Raw genomic sequence first — 24,063 nt, forward strand, 5'->3', positions numbered from 1 at the left:
CTCTTCTCCTTGAAAAACAAAATAAAAACGCTTTCATTGGTATACAATCCCCCCCGCATCCCTCCACCCCCACCCTGAATAATAGTGGAGATTCTTATGTGGCTTTCTTGCCTCTCAGTTAACAGATGTCACTTATCATTCCCTCTTGCCATTTTGATAGACCACTGTGCTTTCACTATGTTTGAAAGTAGTTTTCTGATATGTGACACTGTCTGTCCTTGTGATCATCATTTCTAAAGTCCATTCTTCTCCTTTACTTTAACTCCTGCTACCCTTATAACTTCTGTTGGCATGCTGGGTAGCTTCAGTATTTATGTGAACAATTCAGTTGTAACCTAGGCATCACCAGTCCCTTGCACTTTGACAGTTTTATCTCCATAAGCCTTGCTATGTCCAGATACTGAAACATACCACAGTTGTATTGAAAACAATTCTTCTAATTTCTTTACTATCTATTCTTTACTATTCTTTTAATTTCTTTTCTTTCTATCATTATTTCTATTACATTTACTTTTTATATCAAGGTTTGTTTTCTGTATTCTTTTCATGAGCTCTATTGGATTAGTGGAAAGGAATTGCGTGTCCAATCCAGGGGCATGCCATTTGAATCTACCTGCTGCATCATGGGAGAAAATCTCCTCCCATATTATTTACTGCCTCTGAAAACTTGCTGGAAGGTCCCCTATGAGTTGGTTCCATCCTGACAGTACATAAGTTCTTTGATTTTTTTTTTTTTTCTTTGCCTAGAACTTTTGTCAACAGCTTTAATTTTCCTTTCTCAATTTTTAGCTTAAGTATTACTATTGTTTGTTTTTATTTTAAAAATTCTTTTATACACTGCAATCCCAGAGGTCCATGGTTCGAATCCACCAGATGCTTTACTGAAGAAGGAGGGACAATCTCCTCCTGTACCAGTCAGATCTTATTGAGAGTACACACACACACAAAATAATAAAAAAATTAAAATAAATAATACTTTTACAAAATAACCATGAGATGTCATCTTACCCTCCTACTAACAATAGCAAAATTCAGCAGAGCAGCAAACAAAAAGTACTGGAGAGGTTGTGAAGACACTGGAACCTTTATTCACTGTTGATGGCAGTGTAAAATGGTGCAGCCACTATGGAAGGCAGTATGGCACTTTATCAGAAAGTTGGAAACAGAAATACCATTTGACCCAACAATTCCACTACTGGGAATATGCCCTAAAGAAATCAGACTGCCACCCCAACAGATATATGCACACCCATGTTTATTGCTGCATTGTTCACAATGGCAAAGAGATGGAAACAATCCAAGTGCTCATCAGCCAAAAAATGGATAGAGAAGCTCTGGTATATTTACACAGTGGAATACTGTGCAACACTGAAAAACAAGGAACTCATGAAATATACAAAATAAGTGACCCTAGAGGACATTATGCTGAGTGAAATATCTCAGTCACAAGAGGATAAGTACTGCATAATGCCACTGTTATAAAACAGGATTGACATGGCAGTTGGGGGAAAACTAAGAAAAGAGGGGATAACGAATGTACACTGCATTGAAACAGATAAGGAATAATGTCTCTTTCCAAGGAGTAGTCTGTCCTAGCAACATGACCAAAGTATGTGACATGAAGCTTCATCATCATTGCCTTCATGGCACATTCTGGCTACACTTTCCAAAGCGTACCCGTTTATTCTTTTGCAAGTGCGTGGGATGAACAGTGCTCTTCTCCACAGTTCAAAGGTGTCAGTTCTTCTGTCATCCTTATTCATTGTCCAGCTCTCAGATGCATAGAAAATAATTGAAAAGATCATTGGGGAGTAGTAAGAGCGGGGAGGAAATTGTGCAGCAATGAAAAAATATTTAAAAAAGAAAAGAAAATTAATTGAAGGAGGGAGGAATTGTGCAACAGTGAATGAATGAATGAAAATCTAACTTTCCTGTAAACTTTCATTAAAATCACAATTAAAATATTTATTAATTTTTTAAAAAAATAAAAGATTATGACCTTAATTAGGCCCATGTTAGTCTTCAAACTTACATCATTGCTTCCCAGTGCTTTGGAGAGGTCCCGACTTGCTGGTACCAAGCACATTGATTAGGTATCCAATAAGATGAAGTTGTGGACAGTGTCAGTCTTTTTTCCAACTATATGATGTTACTTACCAATCTAGTGATGAAAGAATGTTGAGATGCAATCCATATTGAAGGCTGCAGTCTTTGATCTGCAGTGTTTCAAGTCCTCCTCACTTTTCAGTAAGCAAGGTTGAATCATACATCACACAGATTGTTGATGCATATTCTTTGGATCCTGAGGCCACATTCTTCCTCATAGACTCCAGCTTCTTGAATAATTTGCTGAACATATAGATTGAATAGGTATGGAGAAAGATGCAACTTTGATGTACACTTCTCCCAATAGTAAACCACACTGTATAACAACCTCATGATCTAGGTACAGGTTTTGTATGTTGTTGTTGTTATGTGCCGTCGAGTCGTTTGCGACTCATAGTGACCCTATGTACAACAGCCCTAAACTGTGCTCTTATCCTGTGCCAATCTCATTGCCTCTGACACACCCATCCCAAGTACCCCAGTCACTGAATCAATCCACCTCACAGAGGGTCTTCCCCTCCTGCGCTGTCCCTCCACCCTCCCAAGCATGATGTCCCTCTCTAAGGACCCACCCTTCCTTGCAACGTGTCCAAAGTATGTCAGACGAAGCCCCAGAATCCTTGCCTCCAGGGAGTAGCTTGGTTTAATCCTCTCCAAGATGAATCTGTTTGTTTTCCTGGCAGTCCATGGTACATTCAGTACTCTTCTCCAGCACCACAGCTCAAAAGCATCCACTCTCCTTCTGTCCTCCCTAGTCATTGTCCAACTCTCTGATACATAACAAGCAATTGCAAAGACCATGGCCTGTATCAGGCGCACCTTAGTCTCCAGAGAGACACCATTGCTCCTACTTTAGAGAGGTCCCTAACAGCAGACTTTCCCATCGCGATACGCCTTTTGATTTCCTGGCTGCTGGTGCCAAGAGTGTTGACTGGAGCCGAGCAAACTGAAGCTGTGAACAATCTCAATCTCTTTGCCATCCATCCTGACACTGCCAATTGGTCCAGTGGTGAGAATCTTTGTCTTCTTGACATTGAACCTCAGTCCATACTGAAGGCTGCAGTCCTTGGCCCTTCGCAGCAAGTGCATGAGGTCCTCCTCAGTTTCAGCGAGCAGGGTTGTGTCATCTGCATAACGCAGATTGTTAATAGATCTTCCACCAGTCCTGATGCCACAATTCTCCTCATAGAGCCCAGCTTCTCGGATAATCTGCTCTGCATACATGTTGAAAAGGTATGGAGACAGGATGCATCCCTGGCGTACACCCTTCCCAATTTTGAACCATGCAGTGTTACCCTGCTCTGTTCTGACTACTGCCTCTTGGTCCAAGTACAGGTTTCGCATTAGCACAATTAAATGTTCTGAGATTCCCATTCTTCTCAGAGTCAGCCACAGTTTGTTATGATCCACACAGTCAAATGCCTTTGCATAATCAATGAAACACAGATAGACATTCTTCTGGTATTCTCTGCTTTCAGCCAAGATCCATCTAACATCAACAACAGTATCCCTAGTACCACGACCCCTTCTAAACCCAGCCTGGACTTCCGGCAGGTCTCTGCTAATATGCTGTTCTAATCGTTTTTGGATAATCTTCAGTAGAATCTTGCTTGCATGTGAAATCAATGACACTGTTCTGTAGTTTCCACACTCATTTGGTCACCTTTCTTTGGAATGGGAACAAATATAGATCTCTTCCAGTCAGTTGGCCAAGTGGTTGTTCTCCAGATTTCTTGGCACAACTTGGTGAGCACATCCAGGGCAGCATCTTCTATCTGAAATAGAGTTACAAAATGCTTGCCTCTGAGAAGCAACCTAGTTTCATCCTTTCCAGGACAGATCTGTTTTTCTTTTACCTGTCAATGATATGTTCAAGTACTCTTTCCTAGCAGCCCAACTCAAAGGTATTGATTCTTCTCCTGTCATCCTTAGTCATTGTCTAGCTCTCTGAAGCATAGAAAGTAGTTATGAAGACCAGGCACACCTCAGTCTCCAGACTGATATCTATGCTTTTCAGCACTTTGTAGAGGCCCCTGGCAACAGATTTTTCCCAGGGCAGGTGCAACTCATCTCTTGATTTCCTGACTTCTGGTGTCAAGAATGTTGATTGTGGATCTATCTAAGCAAGATGAAACTGTTAACAACCTCAGTCTCTTACCGTCTATCTTGATGCTGCCAATTGGCATGGTGGTAAGAATTGGTGTTTTTTTTTTAAATATTAAGATGCCATGGTACTAGGGACATCATTGCCAATGTCAGATGGATATTGGTTGAAAGGAGGATACCGCAGGAATATCTGCTTTATTAACTATACAAAAGCATTTCTGTAGATCACAACGAATTGTGGCTAACATGAAGAGAATCCCAGAACACTTGATCAGGAAAAGCAAAACCATTGTTTAATTACTAAATCATTTCAGCCTGTAATCATTAGTATCTGCCTTCTTTCTTCTTACACAAAACCAGTGCAGCATTTTACATTTTATTATTTTTAGCACTACACTTTTAAGGAGTTGCTTATTGATCAGGGCCCTTCATTGGTTTCATTAGCAGCAAATGTTTAGGCAAATCATGATGCTACAAGGTGAAGAAATGGCCCCTAGGCTTAGCTTCAAAGAGCCTTTCCAAAACCACAGAGCAGAAGTGGTCCTTAAGAGAATTAGTTTAAATACCTTGATAGGGATCCTACAGAAATTAGAAAGTTACCAGCACTTGAATATTTTATTTTATTTTTTTATTTTATTTTATTGGGGAAAAACATGTTGGGGATACAAGGAGGTGAGGGTTGGGAGCAGAGGGGTGAGGGTGGACAGGGATGATAATTTCAGGGATGCAGTTGCAAGGCTGCACAATTTGGTTGGTGGGGGGAGCAGGTGAAGGAAAATGAAAAGGATCCAGTGGGGACCAGATGTTCCAGGGCAGTGGTTAACTTGTGGGTTTCTCATTTGGGAATTGGGCGCAGACTCTCTGGCTTCTTCATGCTGAACAGGGGCGTTGATGTGAAGGGGAAAGGGAGCACACTTTATCACCTTACTGGTAGTCTTGGGTTAAAGCTGCTTGCCTTCTTGGGTTCAGCAGCAGGGGGCTGGGAGCTGTGGAACTCACCCATTCCTCCCTGGGAATCCTTGATCTCCTGCTGTTGGGCCTCAAACCGCACCGAAGACCAGTCATCAACTGTTTTAACTGTTCAGTTATCAATAAACAGAGGTCTGTAGAAGGCCATGGTGGCCCTCCTCTATGTGGTCCGCTGCTCCCTCAGCTGACTGTGCTGTCTCCGCCATCATCTTGGAATCTCTCCAGCATTTGAAATTTTTTTATATATTTGCCTTTACTTCATTGCTATGTATTAAGGAAGAAAACAAACCCAAAACGACAAAACAGTTTTTTACTACTTTATTCTACTCTAAGAAAAATTGTTTTTACTGGCATTTGTAGTTGTATGCCATCGAATAGATGACAGTTAATAACAACCCTGTGAGAAACACAGTTGACCCTTACCCTCTCCTGCACCACCTCACAGTTCCCATCATGCTCAAGCCCATTATTAGTCACTGTGTCCATCCACTTTGTTGAGCATTTTCTGCCTCCCTGACTCTGCCTTTCCCATCATGATGTCTTTTCCACATACTTGCTGTTCCTGACATGCCCAAAGTAAATGAGACGAAGTAGCCTTTAAGGAGCACTGTAGCCACACTTCCTCCAAGACAGAGTTGGTGTTTTTAGTAGTCATGTTTTGCTTGCCAACAGCACAACTCAAAAACATTGATTCTCTTGTCATCATTATTCTTTTCCCAGGTTTGGCTTGCATAGGTAAGTAACTGAAAGTCCTGTGTCTTGGATCAAGTGCCCTTAAATCTTTAAATATGACATCTTTGCTCTTCTTCAGCATTTTGAAGAATTGCTTGATAACAGATTTTCATAGTGCAGCATGTCTTTTAATATTTTGACTGTTGCTGCCATAGATTTTGATTGTGGATCCAAGTAAAATGAAATAGTTGACATCAATCTTGATTTCTTCCCTACTATTGCCAAAGTTGTTTATTATGGATCCAAAAATTTCTGTCTTTTTTTACATCTATCATGATGTTGCCTGTTATTCCACTGATGAGGATTTTTGTTTTCGTTACTGAGATGCAACCCATTTCAAAGACTATAGTTTTTTATCTTATGCAGTCAGTGCTTCAAATTCTCTTCACTCACAGGAAAAGTTATCATTTGCATAGGAAAAGTTTTTAATGAGTATTTCTCTAATCTTCTTCATATAGTCTAGCTTCTTGAATAGATTTGTTCAGCATATAGATTGAATAGGTATGGAGAAAGAATACAAGCCTGACACACACATCTCTTGATTTTTAACTGCAGTGTTCCCTTGTTCTGTTTGGACAGCTGCTTCTTGGTCTGTGTATGAGTTTTGCATGAGTGTATTTGAGAGTTAAGTGTTCTAAGATTCCCACTCTCAATGTTACTCATAATTTGTTAAGATCCACAAAGTCAAGTACTTTTTCTAAGGACACTAAAATCTTAGGACTAGGGTTTCTCCCCTATTGCCCTACTGGCAAAATTATGAGTCAGAATCCACTCATAACTGAGCCTCCAGTGGATTTTTAGAGGATGTAGACCACAGGGGAGACTTTCCTTCTTCCAGGGAGTAGTTGGTATATATAAAAAAGCCACAGGACATTTCAACCTTTTTTACATGTATAGTCAATGAGATCAATTCATCATGTTCTTTAACTCTTAACCAGTATGTTTCTAAAATTTTCCCATCACTTAACAAACTCACGGCTCTCCTAAACAGTACTCCCATTCTCCTTTCTCCTGCTTTAGTAACCATGGGTAAATGTGCCTATTCCAGATACTTCATGTATGTGAGGTCATATCATAGTTGTTCTTTTAGGACAAGTCCACTCACCTTGATATTTTCAAGGCTTATCTGTCAAATACTTGTTAGCACTTTCTCTTTAGATTAAGTAGTCTTCCATTGAATGTATACTACATTTGTTTATTGTTTCCTGGTCATTAAGTTTGTTTATAATATAAATCACCAAACCAGCTGCCAAGAAAGTTCTGATTCATAACAACCCTGGAGAACATAGAACTATCTCAGGGTTTTCAGTGTTGTCTTTACAGAAACAGACTGCCCTGTTTCTCCCCCAAAGTGACTGGTGAATTCAGACTTCTCATCTTCTGGTTAGCTGTTGATTGCTTAACCTTTGTATCACCAGGGCTTCTAGGTTATTTCTGCCATTTGGCATTGGTGAGTAGTGCTGTAATGGCTACTGTTTTTTAAAAAAAACCTTTTTTAAAAAAAATTGTGAACTATCACTCTGAAAAGATACAAACCAAAACAAAAAACATTTTAAAAAAATATGACCTCACCTCTCAAAAAATAGAGTATTGCCATCCTTCTAAGAAAACCCTAATCTCTTATACACCCCTTCATGGTTTCCATACACTCCTCTAGGAAACTACTATTTTACCTAGTATTTGCATTTGCTTTTCTTTATATTTTTACTACTAATTATACATGTCTAAATAATAGTTATTGTTGTTTACCATCAAGAACTGACCCATAGCTGACACTCCATTGGGTTTTCAGAGGCAGGAGATTCCCCATAATTCCCCCCCATGGAGCAGCTGGTGCATTCAAACCGTATACCTTCATATTATTTTAATTTTGTACCACTAAGCCACAGAAGGGGAATTAGTGAGATTGGCTCAGGACAGAGAAGGGTTCAGAGCTGCTGTACATAGGTTTACTATACATCGCAAGGCGATTCAACAGCACATAACAACAATAACATACTATATTGGTTGTTTAAGCCTTATGTAGAGAGTCAACAAGACCGTGTGGAGGGCTTTTGTATTCAAAAGCTGGCTGTTATATTTTGGAGGAACATTCTTCTAAGTGTACCAGCACTCTTCTGTCAATACACCGTACTGAGTTAACCTGGGGTTGCTGTGATGCATTGGGGTGTCAGATGCCATACCGGTTACCCATGGGTGGACAGTGTTTGGTGGAACTCCCAGTTTAAGACAGATTTGGAAGCAGGAGTGGCATCCACTCCTAAACAACATGCCCCTTGAAAATCTATGACTTTGATAAATCTCAAGTTATAGAAATGCTTCAGGCCTTTTGTTCATAGGGTCACTATGAGTCGTGCTCGACTCGACAGCAATCAACCACTACCACTACGCCATAAGGGCTCCCTAAATAATAATCTGTGTTTTAGAACTTTTTGTAAGTAAGATTGCAGATTGTATAAGTGTTCCACTTTTGCTAATATTAAGGTTTTTATTGCAGTTTGTGTCCCAGTTCAACTAAAAATTTCATACTTATGTTGAACAGTGTTCCTTTGTATGAGTAAATCCGCTTTTATTATTCTGCTGGTGATCTCAGATCATTTGACAGATGGAGACACCATACACCTACCATATATACACAGCATCCTCATTTTTACATTTACTGTGACTGCAGAAAATATTTGCTATTTCAGGTCTTCCTATGTCTGCCCCATTCAAGTGGTATTCATCATGGTCATCATCACACTTATCCATCCTAGTATTTCTCTGCCACTCTTGATTTTCAAGGGTAAAAGCATCAAGTTTAGACATAGTATTCAGTGACTGGGGTAATCGGGATGGGTGTACTGGAGACAGTGCGATTGGCACAGGACAGAGCAGAGTTTAGGGGTAATCGGGATGGGTGTACTGGAGACAGTGCAATTGGCACAGGACAGAGCAGAGTTTAGAGCTGTTGTACATAGGGTCGCTATGAGTCGTAAGTGACTCGGCACATAACAACAACATTGGAGTAACGGTGAAATAGATTCTGGCCCAAGTTTCTAAGAGCAATTCCAAATCATAAGAAGAGAGACAAGGGTGTTTTGTAATTGTTCCCATGGCATTTTGTCATGGCAGTCTTATTAACAATACATGTTTAATTTTGGAAATTATCTCCTTACAGGACCCTCAAGTGTCCTGTCCTGAAATTATTTTTTTTCTACTCGTGATTTTTACTGATAACTTTGCATTAAGTATCTTTCTGTATTCTAGTCAGTGACCTAGATTTCCAATTTATATTTACTACTTGATAGTATTATTTGGTAGCTACTTATCTTGTTTTTAAATAAATGCATGAACTCTGTAAGAGAAAGCCAAAAATGTTCTTCCAAAAATGCTGTAATTTTCTTATTTATTATTAACAGTGAAACCAATCCGTAATCTAAATGGACATTCAATTGGGCCATATAGAATACATGCTGGCAAAACAGTGCCCATTGTGAAAGGAGGAGAGGCAACAAGAATGGAGGTGTGTATGCCACTATGTGTATGTGTGTGACTAGAAAGCACTTTGATCTTATTCCCCAAACTTAATGATTATTATGTTTAAAATAGAAAATGATGTTGAGCAAAGTTAGGCAGGAATTGGGTTTTTAGTGTACAAATTGTATCAGGGCCCAAGCTGTGGAAGTTATATTGTCTACTTACTATCTATAAAAAAAAAAGTGATCATGGTGTTAAAAGCAAAAACAATGGAATGCCAGGGGACTTGAATTGAAAATTGTAATGATTTTTTTTTTCTCCTTGATATTTTCGGAAGGAAGGAGAAGTGTATGCTATTGAAACCTTTGGTAGTACAGGAAAAGGTGTGGTCCATGACGATATGGAATGCTCCCATTACATGAAAAATTTTGATGTTGGACATGTACCAATAAGGTGAGAGACTTGGATTTCAATGTGATTTTTAGGTTTCTCAGCATTTAGTTAAAAGGTGCCACACTTTCAGTTTGATTATATTCATAGATGTATAGTTGTGCTTTATATTAAGTCCTGTGGTTTCTGTAATACAGAAACAAAATTGGCTTTTCAAAACTTTACACTGAAGTGAAAATCAGATAGGGTAATACTCCTCACAGATCCAGCTGCTAATAATAATTTCAAGGATTATTACTTTCCTACTATTTTCAGATTTTTATGCTTAATATTCACATTAATGTTACTGCATTTAAGTTGGTGGACAGGAAAAGAAACTCATTCCCACTGACCCCATACATGTGTGCACTGGAAGTTTAACACATAAATGCACATACTTGCACACCTTTTTACTAGATTTTGTAGGTAACTTATTATTTAATAAAGGTTTATGACAACCACTGTACATTAAGCAAGTCTATCCCTGCCATTTTGTCCAGAAGCGTATGCTCTTTTTTTGCATTTTGATAATTCTCTTCTAATATTTCAGACATTGTGTCACTGTCACTGAGTCATTTCTCACTCAAGCCAACAGATTTCCAAGTTTGTTATCTTTAAAGGAGAGAACACATTGTGCTCCCCCATGAGCCAACTATAGATTTAAAGTGCTCAACTTTCAATTAGCAGCCTGATACATTACACACTCTGCCACTAGGGCTTTACTTCATTGCAATGATTTAGAACTTAACCTGCATTATATGAGGAATGTCTGTGCACAGAACAAACATAAGATGACCTCCAGTTGATCTGTTTAAGTAACAACTATAATTACATAAGATACATTTTGCTTTTTTTATTGAATGGGGGGGAAGTTGTCTCAATCTTGATTATAGTGAATTCAAAGCTAAGGTTTGATTTTTTTTTTTACAATAAAGTAAATCTTTGGATTAGTAAATTTGGCCAACTATTAATCTTGGAATTTCTCCTCCTAGGCTTCCAAGATCAAAACACTTGTTAAATGTCATCAATGAAAACTTTGGTACCCTCGCCTTCTGCCGCAGATGGTTGGATCGCTTGGGAGAAAGTAAATACTTGATGGCTCTGAAGAATCTGTGTGACTTGGGCATTATAGACCCATATCCACCATTATGTGACATTAAAGGATCATACACAGCACAATTTGAACATACCATACTGTTGCGTCCAACATGTAAAGAAGTTGTCAGCAGAGGAGATGATTATTAAACTTAGTTCAAAAGCCACCTCAACGTTGACCTTTATTTTTAAGCTTTGTTGGATTACATTATACCAGATTTAATGTGCAACATATTGTTTGTTGTTAACAGTGGACTTACGTAATACTTTTATCCATGTTTCTAAAAGAAATTTGATCACAGGTGAACCTTCTAATGTAATTAACTGAGGAAAAAGTTCTCAAGATTTTCAGAAATGTTAACTGTTTATCTCCCCCATCTAGGAAAATGCTAGAGCTCAAATTAGTTTGGAATGAGTTGCACATTTTGTTTTGGACACTTAAAAGATGCTTTTCAGGTATTTATATTACCATATTCCTACTTTGATGCTTTGAATGACTACAACCAATTCTGCACCTATATACCCTCTGGTATTGCTTTTTAACCTTCCTGAAATCCATTTTCTAAAAAAAAAAAAATAAAGACATTTTCAGATCTGAGAGCTACACTTCAATGTCTGTGGTTATAATTTTGGATAGCCAAACTTAATGTAAGGAGATTGAGAGCCTACTGTCTGGATTGTAGATTTCTCTACACTAATACTTAGTGACGTGATGGCTAAAACAAAAACTACAGATGCGTAAACCAGAGTTATTTTCTTTAGGAATATTTTTATTAGCATGTGTCAATCCTATTCGTATCAACAAGGCCCAATGTTTGAAAGCATGAATTTAAATAGGAACATTTTACTAACATGAAACTTTGATTAGTAAAATAAGAATGTTTAGATTCTTTATCCAGTGTTAGTTTTTACTAATTAGAAGACCAAAAGGACATTTAAACCCTCAACAGGGAAAAAAAATATCAGGGAAACTGCTCATGTTTGGATCTTGTTCTAGTTAGAATAAAGCTGAACTGGAATTACATATTTTGATAAATGAGCTGGCTTAGATTCTAGATCTGGGTAGCAGTTCAGGAAGTAAGGTTAGGGAGATCTAGCAGTTGTGAGCATTACTAGAATGTAATTATGTATTGTTAAAACCAAGCCCCACTATCAATCTTTAGAATTGCTTGAATTCCTACCTGCAAATGATTTGTTGAGAGTGTTCCAATGTAATTTCAAAACTCTTGTGTACCAAGGTAAAAGCCTTAATTTGTATGCTTCAGCACAAAATGATTTTATTGCCTCTGGGATGCTGTTTAGTTTGTATTTTATTAACAGTGTTTCTCACAGTAAGAAAAATTTATGGCTTCTGTACCTAGGTCATTTATTACATTAAAAAGCTGCTCTTTCAGCATTGGAGCTATGTATGAATGTTTTCTTGTGGGATAAATACAATCTAGTTTCTAGCCATATGAGCCATGTTCAGTATGGTGCTAATAATGTTCAATAGCTACCTTCCAATTATTTCTCCATGTTCTATAATTTTGTGCTAGTGATAGAATTAAAATTCATGGCTGGACATGTTACAGGGCTTGGGCCCTTCAGCTAATTCCTTCAAGTCCATACCTTTTTTGATGACAACTATAAAGTACGTATCTTGATTTCTAAGCCTTGAAATTTAAAATTGATCCTGAGTCAGAATTTTGGCACTTCATAAGACTTTTCAGCACTTATGATACAGAACTGCTGGAAGCGTTAGTATCAACGCATACCCCTGGACTGGCTGTAAGGGACACAATCTTGTAAATAGGAAAGCTGTCACTTAAGAGAAAACTGTATTGTTTACTTACTGGCCATGTATATCTTGAAATAATTTTGACATGTTTACAATAATGTACCCTTTATTGGTTACAAACTACTAGTTTGATGTTTAATAGTGCCTTTAGTAAATTATTTTACAACCAAAGCATGTTGTTTTTTGTTAGATCACCTTAGCAAGATTAAAGGGATTTTAAGTCACTTTCTTTCCTATGGATTTATACATTCAAATACACACTGCTATACCATTATACAACTGCTCAACATTTCTTTTGACTGTTAGTGATTGTTGTTATAACCCATATGACCCACAGCCAACTCTCCAGGTTTTCAGAGGCATTAAATTATCTTGCAGAGCAGCTTGTAGATTCAAAACTTGTATCTTAATGGTTTGGCAGTGCAACTTCCTACCTGTAGGCCACCAGAGTTCAATGACTAAGTGGTAAGAAAAAGTAGTACATCCACTCCTCCATGTGCTTGGATTCCAAGGATCAAGCCATTAATGTGCATTTAAGAGTTGTGCAGAAATGGGGGAGAACCTATTACTTAACAGCTAAACCACTGAAAATAATAAACCTAGCCAATTGGACACAACCTCTTACCTATCAGAGCAAGTGTGCACTGTGGTATCATCAATGTATAATTTTTTATTTTTACCGTGGCACATGCCTCCTGTAAGCTACTGAGATAAGTCTAAGGAGTAGAGGGTCTCAATTTTCACAGGCCAAAATGGGGGGGGGGGGGGGTGGGGGGGGGGTGCAAAGTTTAAAAAAAAACACACAAAACAACTGTCCCTGTCGGGGGAAAAATAATAGACTCAGTTGTACTGTCCATATAAATCTTTAATGAGGTATAATTATGTAACAATTGAGGTAACAACTTGCATAGCTGTTTTTATAAAAATGATTGTAAACCAAAGCCATTTTATACTCAAACTGCATTTTTGGCACAAATGATTTGTCTGTACAGTTACATGTTCTCATTGCACTTCATTATCAGCTGCCTCCATTAATTTTCAGAAATTTAAAGAAACATTTGCCAGCTGAAAGTTATAAATGATCTAGTTAATACTGAGCCGTTTCATAAGTTATCTGTATCTACAGAGGATAGCTGCCTCCCCTTTCTGGATGTTAAAGAAGTTAGGGTTAGTTTCATAGAATTTTTCCAAGTTATGTGGAGGCCTGGTGGATGAGTTTGTGAGCAACTTATACCTCCTAGTATTTGCATTTTCCTAGCAGTAAGGAATCAACTATATTCTGTGAACATGAAATACTAGATGTTACCCAGTTGTCAATTTTGAGTGATTCTCTGCCCTATGCAATTTTCTTAATTTATCTGTATTAACTATAAACCTCAAGTTAAAATACAGTACAGTGTCTTTAAAAGAGTGAATCATAAATAAAATGAGTTCATACCAAAGTAAATATTTTTATGATACTGCCAGACAAATCATAACCTCCAGCCATCATTCTGTGTCTTGTCCATAGTACCAAAGTTGACTTAGAGATGCCTTTTTTATAAAGTTGCCATTCTCATTTGGATATTTGTGCCAAATAAATAACAATTATTGATATTTTTTTAAAAATTAATTCCATTAGTCAAAGTAATATCTGTTCTGAGTCTTGAGACAGAAAGCCTGAGGGATTCTCAAGAATTAGGTGATAATCCTGATATACTTTGAATGTAGTGGTTCAACTCCCTGCAAGGGGGCACAGGTGAGTTTAATAAACAAGTAGCCTGAAATACCCATTTTTCTTTTGGTAAGATCGTATTAGTGAAGAATATGTCTCATTTTTTATTAAAAATCTGTATAGAAAATAGTTAAAAAGTAATATGTATATAAAATGATGCAATCTGAACTTTGGTAGAAAATTGCAAAAATTTATGATCTGAGTCAGTTAAGACATCAAAAATATCAAGAGAGGTAACACCAGTCTGAGGTATTTTTTCGAGTTTAAAATTCCCAAGTACTTTGGAAAGTTTGGGTTACCTCGTATTAATAAACAGTTATTACCAATTTTAATTGTCTCTGTAAAAAAAGAGCTTTGCTGTATAATAGATACAAAATACAGAAACATAGTGTGCACTGATTCCTAAGTTAAAAAAAACAATGTAATTAAAAATGTAAATCAGATCCTTTAACAAGTATGCATACAAATCACAAAAAGGAAGCCAAATGTCTTGGAATCAGCTAGAGGTTTCATTATTACAGTCATCAGCTTCTTTACTGGGATGTTGGCTACCAGGTAGGAGCTCTGGAGGCAAGATTTTAGAATGTCCATTCTCAGTAATTCGCTGGGTATAAAACAGGATATAAGCTTGGGCCTTGCATACTTCATCCATGGTACACATACTTAACTTGGAATCATTGCAGTGTACCCAGAACCCTAAAGAGAAGAAAAAAATACAGGTGTTTCTTAATGGAAATCAGAAACATAAAATCAATACCCAGGTGGAAGCAGGAGTCAAAAATTCAAATAGCATTTTTTCACTGGATTAGTCTCATGCTAAAGCCCAGGGATGTCAATTTAAAGATTAAGGGTTACCTGACTCAAACCCTGGTATTTTCAACACCTTCATATGCACGTTGCATGATGACTAAGGAAAACTGAAGACAACTTGATACTTTTAAATTATGTTAGCAAAAATACAGAATATACCACAGACAAGAAAATAAACATACCTATCTTTGTAGGGCAGACTTAAGAGAAAAGGATGTTGTATACTTTAGGAAAGTTATCAGGAACCCAGAGGGTCAGTGAAGAAGCAGCAAACTCAGCCAGGTAGGTTTCTATACAGTGACTGCAACAATGGGCTTAAGCAAGGTGGACCATGAGGCTGGTCCAGGATTGGGCAGAGTGTGTTCTGTTGTTCACAGAATAGCTGTGAGTAAATGGCATCAACAAGATCTGACAGTATACTGAAGAAATGGGAGAATATAGACAGACTATGCTGTAAAAAACCCATATGTTGCATTAAAAATATCATTAACACATTGATGCACACTTAAAAAAAAGTAACGACCATGCTTAGAAACACATTTTGCCGTCATTTGCGGCAACGTGTTAATGTGTCCTGAAGAAAATGAAGTTTCAGAGATTAATAACCTTCTGTAGGGAAAGCAAGTTCATTTACTGTCAATGAAAAATAAAGACTGGGAAGTATATTACTACAAAATTACGTACCTCTATTTTAGAAGTAGTTTCACGTTATTGAGTGACTGATTAAACTGATACTCTCTTTAATTCCTGGTTTACCAGTTAATGTTTGTGCTACCAATCATAAACGTTAGATGCCTTTGAGTATGACTCAGAGTGGACCCTATGTATGAACAATGAGTCTGAACCCTGTCCTATCCTGTGTCATCCTCACACTTCCTGACACACTAGAGCCCACCGCAGCAGTCACCATGTCAATCCTTGTACCTGGTGGAGGGTCACCTTATCCTTCACTGACCCTCCACCATTCAAGCAGCATGTCCTTCCCAGCAACAAGCCTGAAGAAAAGGCTCATTTTCCTTCCTTCCAAAGAACATTCTCGCTGCATCCTCTCCAAGACGTAATTTTTCTTTGGGCTGTCCACGCGATGTTTGGTGGTAGTCTCCAACCCCAAAGCTCAAAGGTGTCTTCTGTCAACCCTATTTACTGTCCAGCTCTTAGCTGCATAGCATGCAGTTTAGTGTTAGTATTTTTCTTTTTTATCCACAATGTTTCTGTGCCTTATGTGTTAAGGAGCAGGGGGAAGGGATGTTTCATTCTTCTTCATAAGGTAATGAAAGGGGAACTTAAAAGTGAAAACTGCAAAGATGTTGCTATCTGTGCTTGCTTGCTGTGAACACTGTTCTAAGAGGTCAATGAAGCAATAAGTAAATGGAAGTGATTTTATATGATCAACTGTAAACTCAAAGGTTTGTTCCAGGTTATCTTATAAATCCACATTTCCCTTAAGAGTGCTGTCAACAAAATCAAATGAAATCAAGTAGTAAACATAGGAACTGTTCTTAAAGTGTGCCTTTAAAATACCATTATGTTAGATTTTTTATCTATCCCTATACCTTGATAGCACATACCTCTTGAAAAACACACATTTCAAAACAATGAGATACCATCTCATCCCAGCAATAACAGCAAAGTTCAACAGGGCAGCAAACAACAAATGCTGGTGAGGCTGTAGAGACATTGGAACTCTTATTCACTCCTGGTGAGAACATAAAATACTACAAGCACTACGGAAGGCAGTCTGGCGCTTTTTCAAAAGTTGGAAACAGAATTAACATTTGACCCAGCAATTCCACTACAGGGAATATATCCTCAAGAAATCAGAGCAAGGGGAACTCTGGTGGCCTAGTGGCAAGAAGCTGCACTGCAATCCCAGAGATACGCGGTTAGAATCCACCAGATACTGCCGGAGAAGGAGGGGCCATCTCCTCCTGTACCAGTCAGATCCGATTTGACGGTACACACACACAAAAAAAAATCAGAGCTGCAACTCAGCTTATGAATGCACAACATGTTTAATGTCGCACAATTCAAAAAACAACGTGAAAAACATTACATAACGTGGTAAGCCTGGAAGGTATGCTGAATGAAGTATCTCAGTCATAAAGGGGCAAATACACTGCTATTACACTTGATCTTAGCCAAAAGGCCAAGAAGTGGTAAATACACCGCTATTATAAAATAGGACAGACAGGAGGATTAGGGGATGAAAAGGAAAAGAGTGGATGGATAATAGACACTGCACTGAAATAGTTGAGGGGAAGAAATGCTGATAGGAATATATGACTAGGCATATATATGACAACCTGGAACAAGAGGTGCATTATTGGTTAGTGGACTGGGGGAGGGAAGAAAATAAACAATGAATTTATACACACACACACACACACACACACACACACACACACACGGTGATGACACATACAGGTCTCACCTGGGAGACTACACAGCAATCAGACTGACTGTATCTGGGGAAAGAACTGATGGAGAAGCTCAAGATCAACAATACATTATTTTGACAGTAGGCCATCAATTAATCATTTCCAAGTTCAAATTTAAGCTGAAGGATATGAAAAAAGTTCAAGAGAACGAAAATATGACCTTGTGTCTATCTACTGAATTTTAAAAAAATCTCATGATGCACTAAATATTAATGATCAAAAGACCAGTTGAGTTGTGGGATGGTATCAAGGATATGAAGAAAGCAAACATTACAAAGAGAGGAGAAAGAAAAAATCAAAATGAGTGTCAGAAAAGACTGAAACTTGCAGTAGGAAGAGGGAGGAAAGTTGCAACTTTATAAGGGCAGGAAAGTATCAGTATAATGTTAATGTGGACAGTGTTGGAATTGTAAAATTCAAAGAAGAATACACTCAACTTTATTCAAGGTAAAAGAACTGAAAAATTCAAGTCTTGATTACCAATACGGGATTCTATGGGCAAAATAGTGACTAGTGCAGGAAACAAAGACATACGGAATACACAGAGTCACTATACCAAAAAGACGTATTGCAATGGGAAAGTCTGCTGTTAGGGACCTCTTTAAAGTACTAAAAAGCAACGGTGTGTCTCTGGAGACTAAGGTGCGTCTGGTACAGGCCATGGTCTTCGCAATCACTTGTTATGCATCAGGGAGCTTGACAATGAACAGGGTGGAGAGAAGAATTGACGCTTTTGAGCTTTGGTGTTGGAGAAGAGTGCTTAGAGTGCCATAGACTGCTAAGAGAACAGATTCATCTTGGAGAGGGTTAAGCTGGGCTGCTCCTTGGAGGCAAGGATTCTGAGGCTTTGTCTGACATACTTTGGTCATGTTGTAAGGAGAGACTGGTCCTTGGAGAGGGACATCATGCTTGGGAGGGTGGAGGGCAGGCTCAGGAGGGGAAGGCCCTCTGGGAGGTGGATTGATTCGGTGACTGGGGTAATCGGGATGAGTGTGTCGGAGACAATGAGACTGGCACAGGACAGAACAGAGTTTAAAGCTGTTGTACATAGGGTCGCTATGAGTCACAAGTGACTCGACGGAACATAACAACATACCAAAAGAATCAATGATAAAGAAGTTCAAACTTCAATGAAGGTAATGGTGAAAAAATAAGGCCCCAGGAATTGAGGGAATACTAATTTACATGGTTCTAGAAATAGCCTTGGACATGCTCATTAATCTATGCCAAGAAATTTCAAAGACTGAATGTAAGAGATTCACATTCCCATTTCAAAAAAAGGTGACCTAACAGAATGTGGAAATTATCTTACAATATTTTTGTTGCTGTTATGTGCCACTGAGTTGCCTGTGACTCACAGCAACCCTTTGCATGTAAAATTTTACTGAAGATGATTCAGGAACAGTTATAACAGTAAGTACATGGACAGCAAATTTTCAAAAATCCAAGTCAGATTCAGAAGTAGATATGAGATGAGAAATATCATTGCTGATGAATGATGGATCTTAGCTGAAAGTAGAGAATATCAGAAGAACTGTTTGTGCTTTACTGAACACTCAAAGCCATCTGACTGTGTGGATCCTTACAAATTATGGATAATACTTAAAAGAATAAGAATCCCATATGGTTAGCACAGGAATCCAGAATTAAGGTTGCATAGAGAAGTGTACTTGGGGTGGGGGGAAAGGGATGGGGGGATTGTATACTAATGAAGGAATTTTTTTTTCTTTTTCTTTTTGGAGAGGGGAGCGAACTGGTGGGGAGGGGTGGGCAGGGAGAAAAGTGTGGCAATGAATGAATGGAAATCCAAAACTCCTGTAAATGTCTATTAAAATTAAAAAAAGAAGAAGAAAAAAAAAAGAATGAGAATCCCAGAACACTTAATTATGCTCATATGAAACCTACACCTAGACCAGGGAAAAGTGCAAACAGATCAAGGGAACACTGCATGGTATAAAATCAGGAAAGGTGTACAGGGTTTCCCTTATCTGTATGCAGAGCAAATCACTGGAAAAGCTGGATTCTATGAAGAACATACAACATCAGGACTAGAGAAAGATTCATCAACAACCTGTGTTATGCAGATGACACAATCTGCAGAAAATGACGAGGACTCAAAGCACTTAATATGCCCTTCATTATAGATTATCACAACAAGAAGAAAAATACTACTGGACCAACAGACCACATAATCATAGATGGAGAAAAGACTGAAGTTGTCAATGACTTACTTTCACTTGGATTCATAATCAAAAGATGTGCTGCACTGACATTAGTCATGGATCTCTCCAAGAGCATGGATGTCAGTTTAACCACTATGATGAGCCTAATACAAGTCATAGTATTTTCAATTTCTTCTTTTATTTCTGAAAATTGGACTATACATAAGGATGAAAAAAGAATCCTTCTAAGGTTTGCTGCTAGAGAAGAGTACTAAATATTCTATGGACTGCCCAAAAAATTTAAGTCTCTTGGAGCAGGTGCATCCAGGGTGCTCTTCAGTGGCAAGGATGGTGAAACTCCATCTCACAAACTTTGGGTTATCTTGGTCAGGAGTGGCTTAGTCCTTGGGAAAAGACATGATGCTGAAAAAGCTGGTAGGTCAGAGAAAGAGAGTAAGACTTTAAATATCAACAAGATGGACTAACACAGCAACTTTAACAGCGGGTTCAAACACATGAGAGACCCTGAGGATGGCCAGGGTTCAGATCTGCTAAATCATATGGTCTCTATGAATTGTGGTCAAGTGGACTGTGCTTAACAACAAAGTCCTTAAATTATCAAAACTAATGCAAATTAAATGGGGTTTTTTTGGTACAAACCCTCTCGTTTAGTTTTTTTATAAGAACAATGAAGCAAAAGCAGACAGGCTGAAGACAATCTAGAAAATAGTGAAAAGCTCTGCTTCAGAAAATTGACTGGAATTTCAGAAAACACTAAGCCTGAATACCAGCTTCCAAGTTGAAACCAGGAGGAAATAGTTTTTCCCCATCCATATATACCTCCTTCAGAATTATAGCAGTAGGCAGTGTAGTGTCCAGAGCCAAATCCTTTGCCATGGTGCATGACAACAGCAGATAAATCGTAGATAAAACATTCTGGTCTGAGGGATTTAAGAGTCTCCTTGCAGCAATAGGGCTCCATGTTTAAAATTTCCTCAAAGCCAACATGAACACCAATCTTTTCTCGGTTATTTCGTCCCGACCACCTGTGGGAAAAAAATCAGGATGACACTGGCAACAAAATCCAGGGAAAATAATTATGTACTTAGTCTAAACAGCCTGGTAATAGAAAGCCTCAGAACATAACATGATCATATAATAATGTAAAGATAAAAACTTTCAGAAAATTATTTGTCATTTGAGCAAAAGCTTACAAAGAAAATTGGTAGCTACTTTCTGTTTTGTGATAGCATGCGAAGGCAACTCTGAAGGTAGAATTTGTTCTTAGGAAACAATCTTTATTGGCCTGGTGTGGAGAAACCAAACCAGGCACACCCCTTAATCCTCAGAACACTTTAGAGCTTTTTAGACTAGTAAAATACAGACCTGTGACCCTTCACTTTATAAGGCAGCATAATACCCGTTAGTGACAGAACTCAATGTAGTATTTTTTCCTCAATCTGCTAGTTCATGTTTCCCATTAATAGAACAAAGCACAGCAAACATTGTTTTTATCATACATTTATGAACTGGTGCTACAGGGGAACTAACATATGGTAGTTTTTTCAAGAGATTTATAATCCACCATGTGGTAGTCAGAGACAAAACGACTGACAGATAAAAATAGGATAATATTAAAAAGTATACAAACATGAGGTTCAGATTAACAAGAAAGCCAGTCGGAAAAGGAGAAACACGAACTGGTTTTTGAGAAGAAAAAATGGAATTGGTATTATATAAAGTATTTTGGAACTAAAGGGGAGTCTTATAAATTATGTCATAGGATAAACCAGAAATCTTCTCATGCTTTCCCCATGGCATTAAGTGTATTTAAAAGAATCCTGTCTCCAATACACTTATGGCTTTAGCAAAAATAAAAAACGAGGCCAGAAAATAGTAGAATCATTTAACTTGAGAAGCTCCTAATATTTCACCTACCATGTCTTTTATGTCATATTCAAACCTTAAATTACTATGTTAACAAGTTATTTGTAAACCATCTAACTAAAAAAATATTTACTCATTCTTTTGACAGGTTTGGGACTCAGCTTTTTTATGTTGAAGGATAAAATTACAAGAATGAATAAAATACTATACTTAAAATTTATAGTTTCTGGGAGCTCTGGTGGCCTAGTGGCAAGAAGCTGCACTATAATTCCAGAGGTATGAGGTTCGAATCCAGCAGATGCTCTGCTGGAGAAGGAGGGCCCATCTCCTCCTTTATCAGTCAGATCTGATTTAACGATACACACACACAAATAATAAAATAAAAATAAATAAACTTTTAAAAAAATTTATAGTTTTGACTACTTAGAGAAGTGAATATATGGGAAGGCACACAAAAGAACTCCTACAGAACTAGACATTTTCCATGTCTCCTATGTCTTCAAAAGCCAAGATGTGCCTCTCCATTTTCCAATTTTCCTCTTTTTCAAAGGTAATAAAACCTGAATTCTAAATATTTCTGTTTTGTATAAGCTATTCCATATAGCTTATGCAGCTTTATTTTATACTTCAAAATAATATTACTTAATAAAATTAATTTTGTTAAAATTCACTATTTAACACACATTTTAAAGGAGAAGTATAAATACATATTACTATTGCTAGGTGCCACAAGTGCCTAGTATGACTCATAGAGACCCCATGAACAAAAGATCAAAACCCTGTGCTCTCCTGTGCCATCTTCACACTTCCTGCCATCTTCACACTTCCTGACACACAAGAGCCCACTGTGGTAGTCACCGTGTAAATTCACCAGCTTTAGAGTCTTCCTCTCCTTCACCTACCCTCCACTCTCCCCAGCATAATGTCTGAGAAACAGCCCCTCCTGGCATCATGCCCAAAGTATGTGAGGTGAAGTCTCGTCATACTTGCTTCCAAAGAACACTCCGGCTGCACCCTCTCTAAGACATTCTCTCTTTGTAGACCATGAGATGTGTAGTGCTCTTCTCCAGCTAAAAGGCATCAATTATTTTTCTGTCAGACTTACTCATTTTCAAGCTCAGATGCACAGCAAGTGATCAGAAGGACTATGGCCTGAATTAGATGCACCTCAGTTCTCAAACTGACATCACTACTCCTCATCCCTAACTGGGGATTTACCCAATGCAGTGTCTCCTTATTTCCTGACTGCTTATACCAAGGGTTTTAACTGTGGATCCAAGCAAGATGAAGCTGTTCAGTTTCAATCTCCTCTCCATCCAGCATGTTGCCTATCTGTTTAGTGGTAAGAATTTTTGTTTTCTTGACACTGAGATGCAATCCATACTAAAGGCTGCATTCCTTGATCTTCTGCAACAAGCGCTTCAAGCCCTCCTCACTTTCAGCAAGTACAGTTGTATCATCTCTATGAAGTAGGATACTGATGGGTCTCCCTCTAATCCTTCACTTTCAGCAAGTACGGTTGTATCATCCGTATGAAGTAGGATACTGATGGGTCTCCCTCTAATCCTGATACCACACTCCTCTTCAGAGTCCAGCTTATCAGATAATTTGCTCAGCATACAGATTGAATAGGTATGGAGTTAGGATACAACTCTGACTCACTCCCTTCTCAATTTTATACCATGCAGTGCTCCCTTGCTCTGCTCACACAACAGCCTTCTGGTCCAGGTATAGTTTCCACATGAGCACAGTTGTATTTAAAAGTCAACTGGGTCCTGCCTGAGAGTCTCCAGCTTGGAGCAGTTGGATTCTGGAGGGTAAGATGTTTTGATTTACTTGAAAGTTGAGTGTAAACTGTTTGGGTGTTTTTTATTTTGTTAACAAGCAAGTGTAAGCTGACTGGCCATGCTGTGGGCTGGCAGTTTCTTTTTTAAGCAATCAGAATCTGGTGGGCAGGCCTTTGTATTTAAAAGTGGGCTGGGTCCTGCCTGAAAGTCATAAATACACATATAAAAAAACAGACAAAGAAATATCAAGGATATGTCAACAGACAAGACTTCTATTTGTATTCAAAGTAGCTAACAATAAGAAGACACCATCAGAGAAGCTATCTCCTGGCAATCCTCCCTTCAACCTCTGGCAGGAAGTAAACTGACACAAAAATGCCCCTGAAAAGAAAAAAAGGAAGTTCATGTCCTACCAATATGAACTGAATGGTTAGTCTTCAATACACAAAAAATATAAAGTATTCACCAAAGGCGACATTCAGATGGCTAACAAGCACATGAAAAAATGTTCAAAATCCCTAGCTCTAAGAGAGATGCAAATTAAAACAACTATGAGATATCATCTCACCCCAGTCAAAATAGCAAAATTTAA

The 24,063-nt window shown here is 38.1% G+C and overlaps 2 protein-coding genes across 2 annotated transcripts in view; one reads left to right on the forward strand and one right to left on the reverse strand.

Annotated features, from left to right (window-relative positions):
• Positions 1–11,046, forward strand: part of METAP2 (methionyl aminopeptidase 2) — a 36,930-nt gene extending 25,884 nt beyond the window's left edge. Inside the window, exons 9-11 of the mRNA XM_006888489.1 lie at positions 9,315–9,418; positions 9,710–9,825; positions 10,794–11,046. Of these exons, the coding sequence (XP_006888551.1) occupies positions 9,315–9,418; positions 9,710–9,825; positions 10,794–11,046 (473 nt within the window). The remainder of the gene's footprint in view (positions 1–9,314; positions 9,419–9,709; positions 9,826–10,793) is intronic.
• Positions 11,047–14,883: 3,837 nt separating this feature from the next.
• Positions 14,884–24,063, reverse strand: part of USP44 (ubiquitin specific peptidase 44) — a 31,932-nt gene continuing 22,752 nt past the window's right edge. Inside the window, exons 5-6 of the mRNA XM_006888565.1 lie at positions 20,638–20,843; positions 14,884–15,083 (exon numbers count right to left, since the gene is read on the reverse strand). Of these exons, the coding sequence (XP_006888627.1) occupies positions 14,884–15,083; positions 20,638–20,843 (406 nt within the window). The remainder of the gene's footprint in view (positions 15,084–20,637; positions 20,844–24,063) is intronic.

This window comes from Elephantulus edwardii, unplaced genomic scaffold (genome assembly GCF_000299155.1).
Source record: "Elephantulus edwardii isolate Elephantulus edwardi_28Jun2011 unplaced genomic scaffold, EleEdw1.0 scaffold00068, whole genome shotgun sequence".
NCBI lineage: Eukaryota > Metazoa > Chordata > Mammalia > Macroscelidea > Macroscelididae > Elephantulus > Elephantulus edwardii.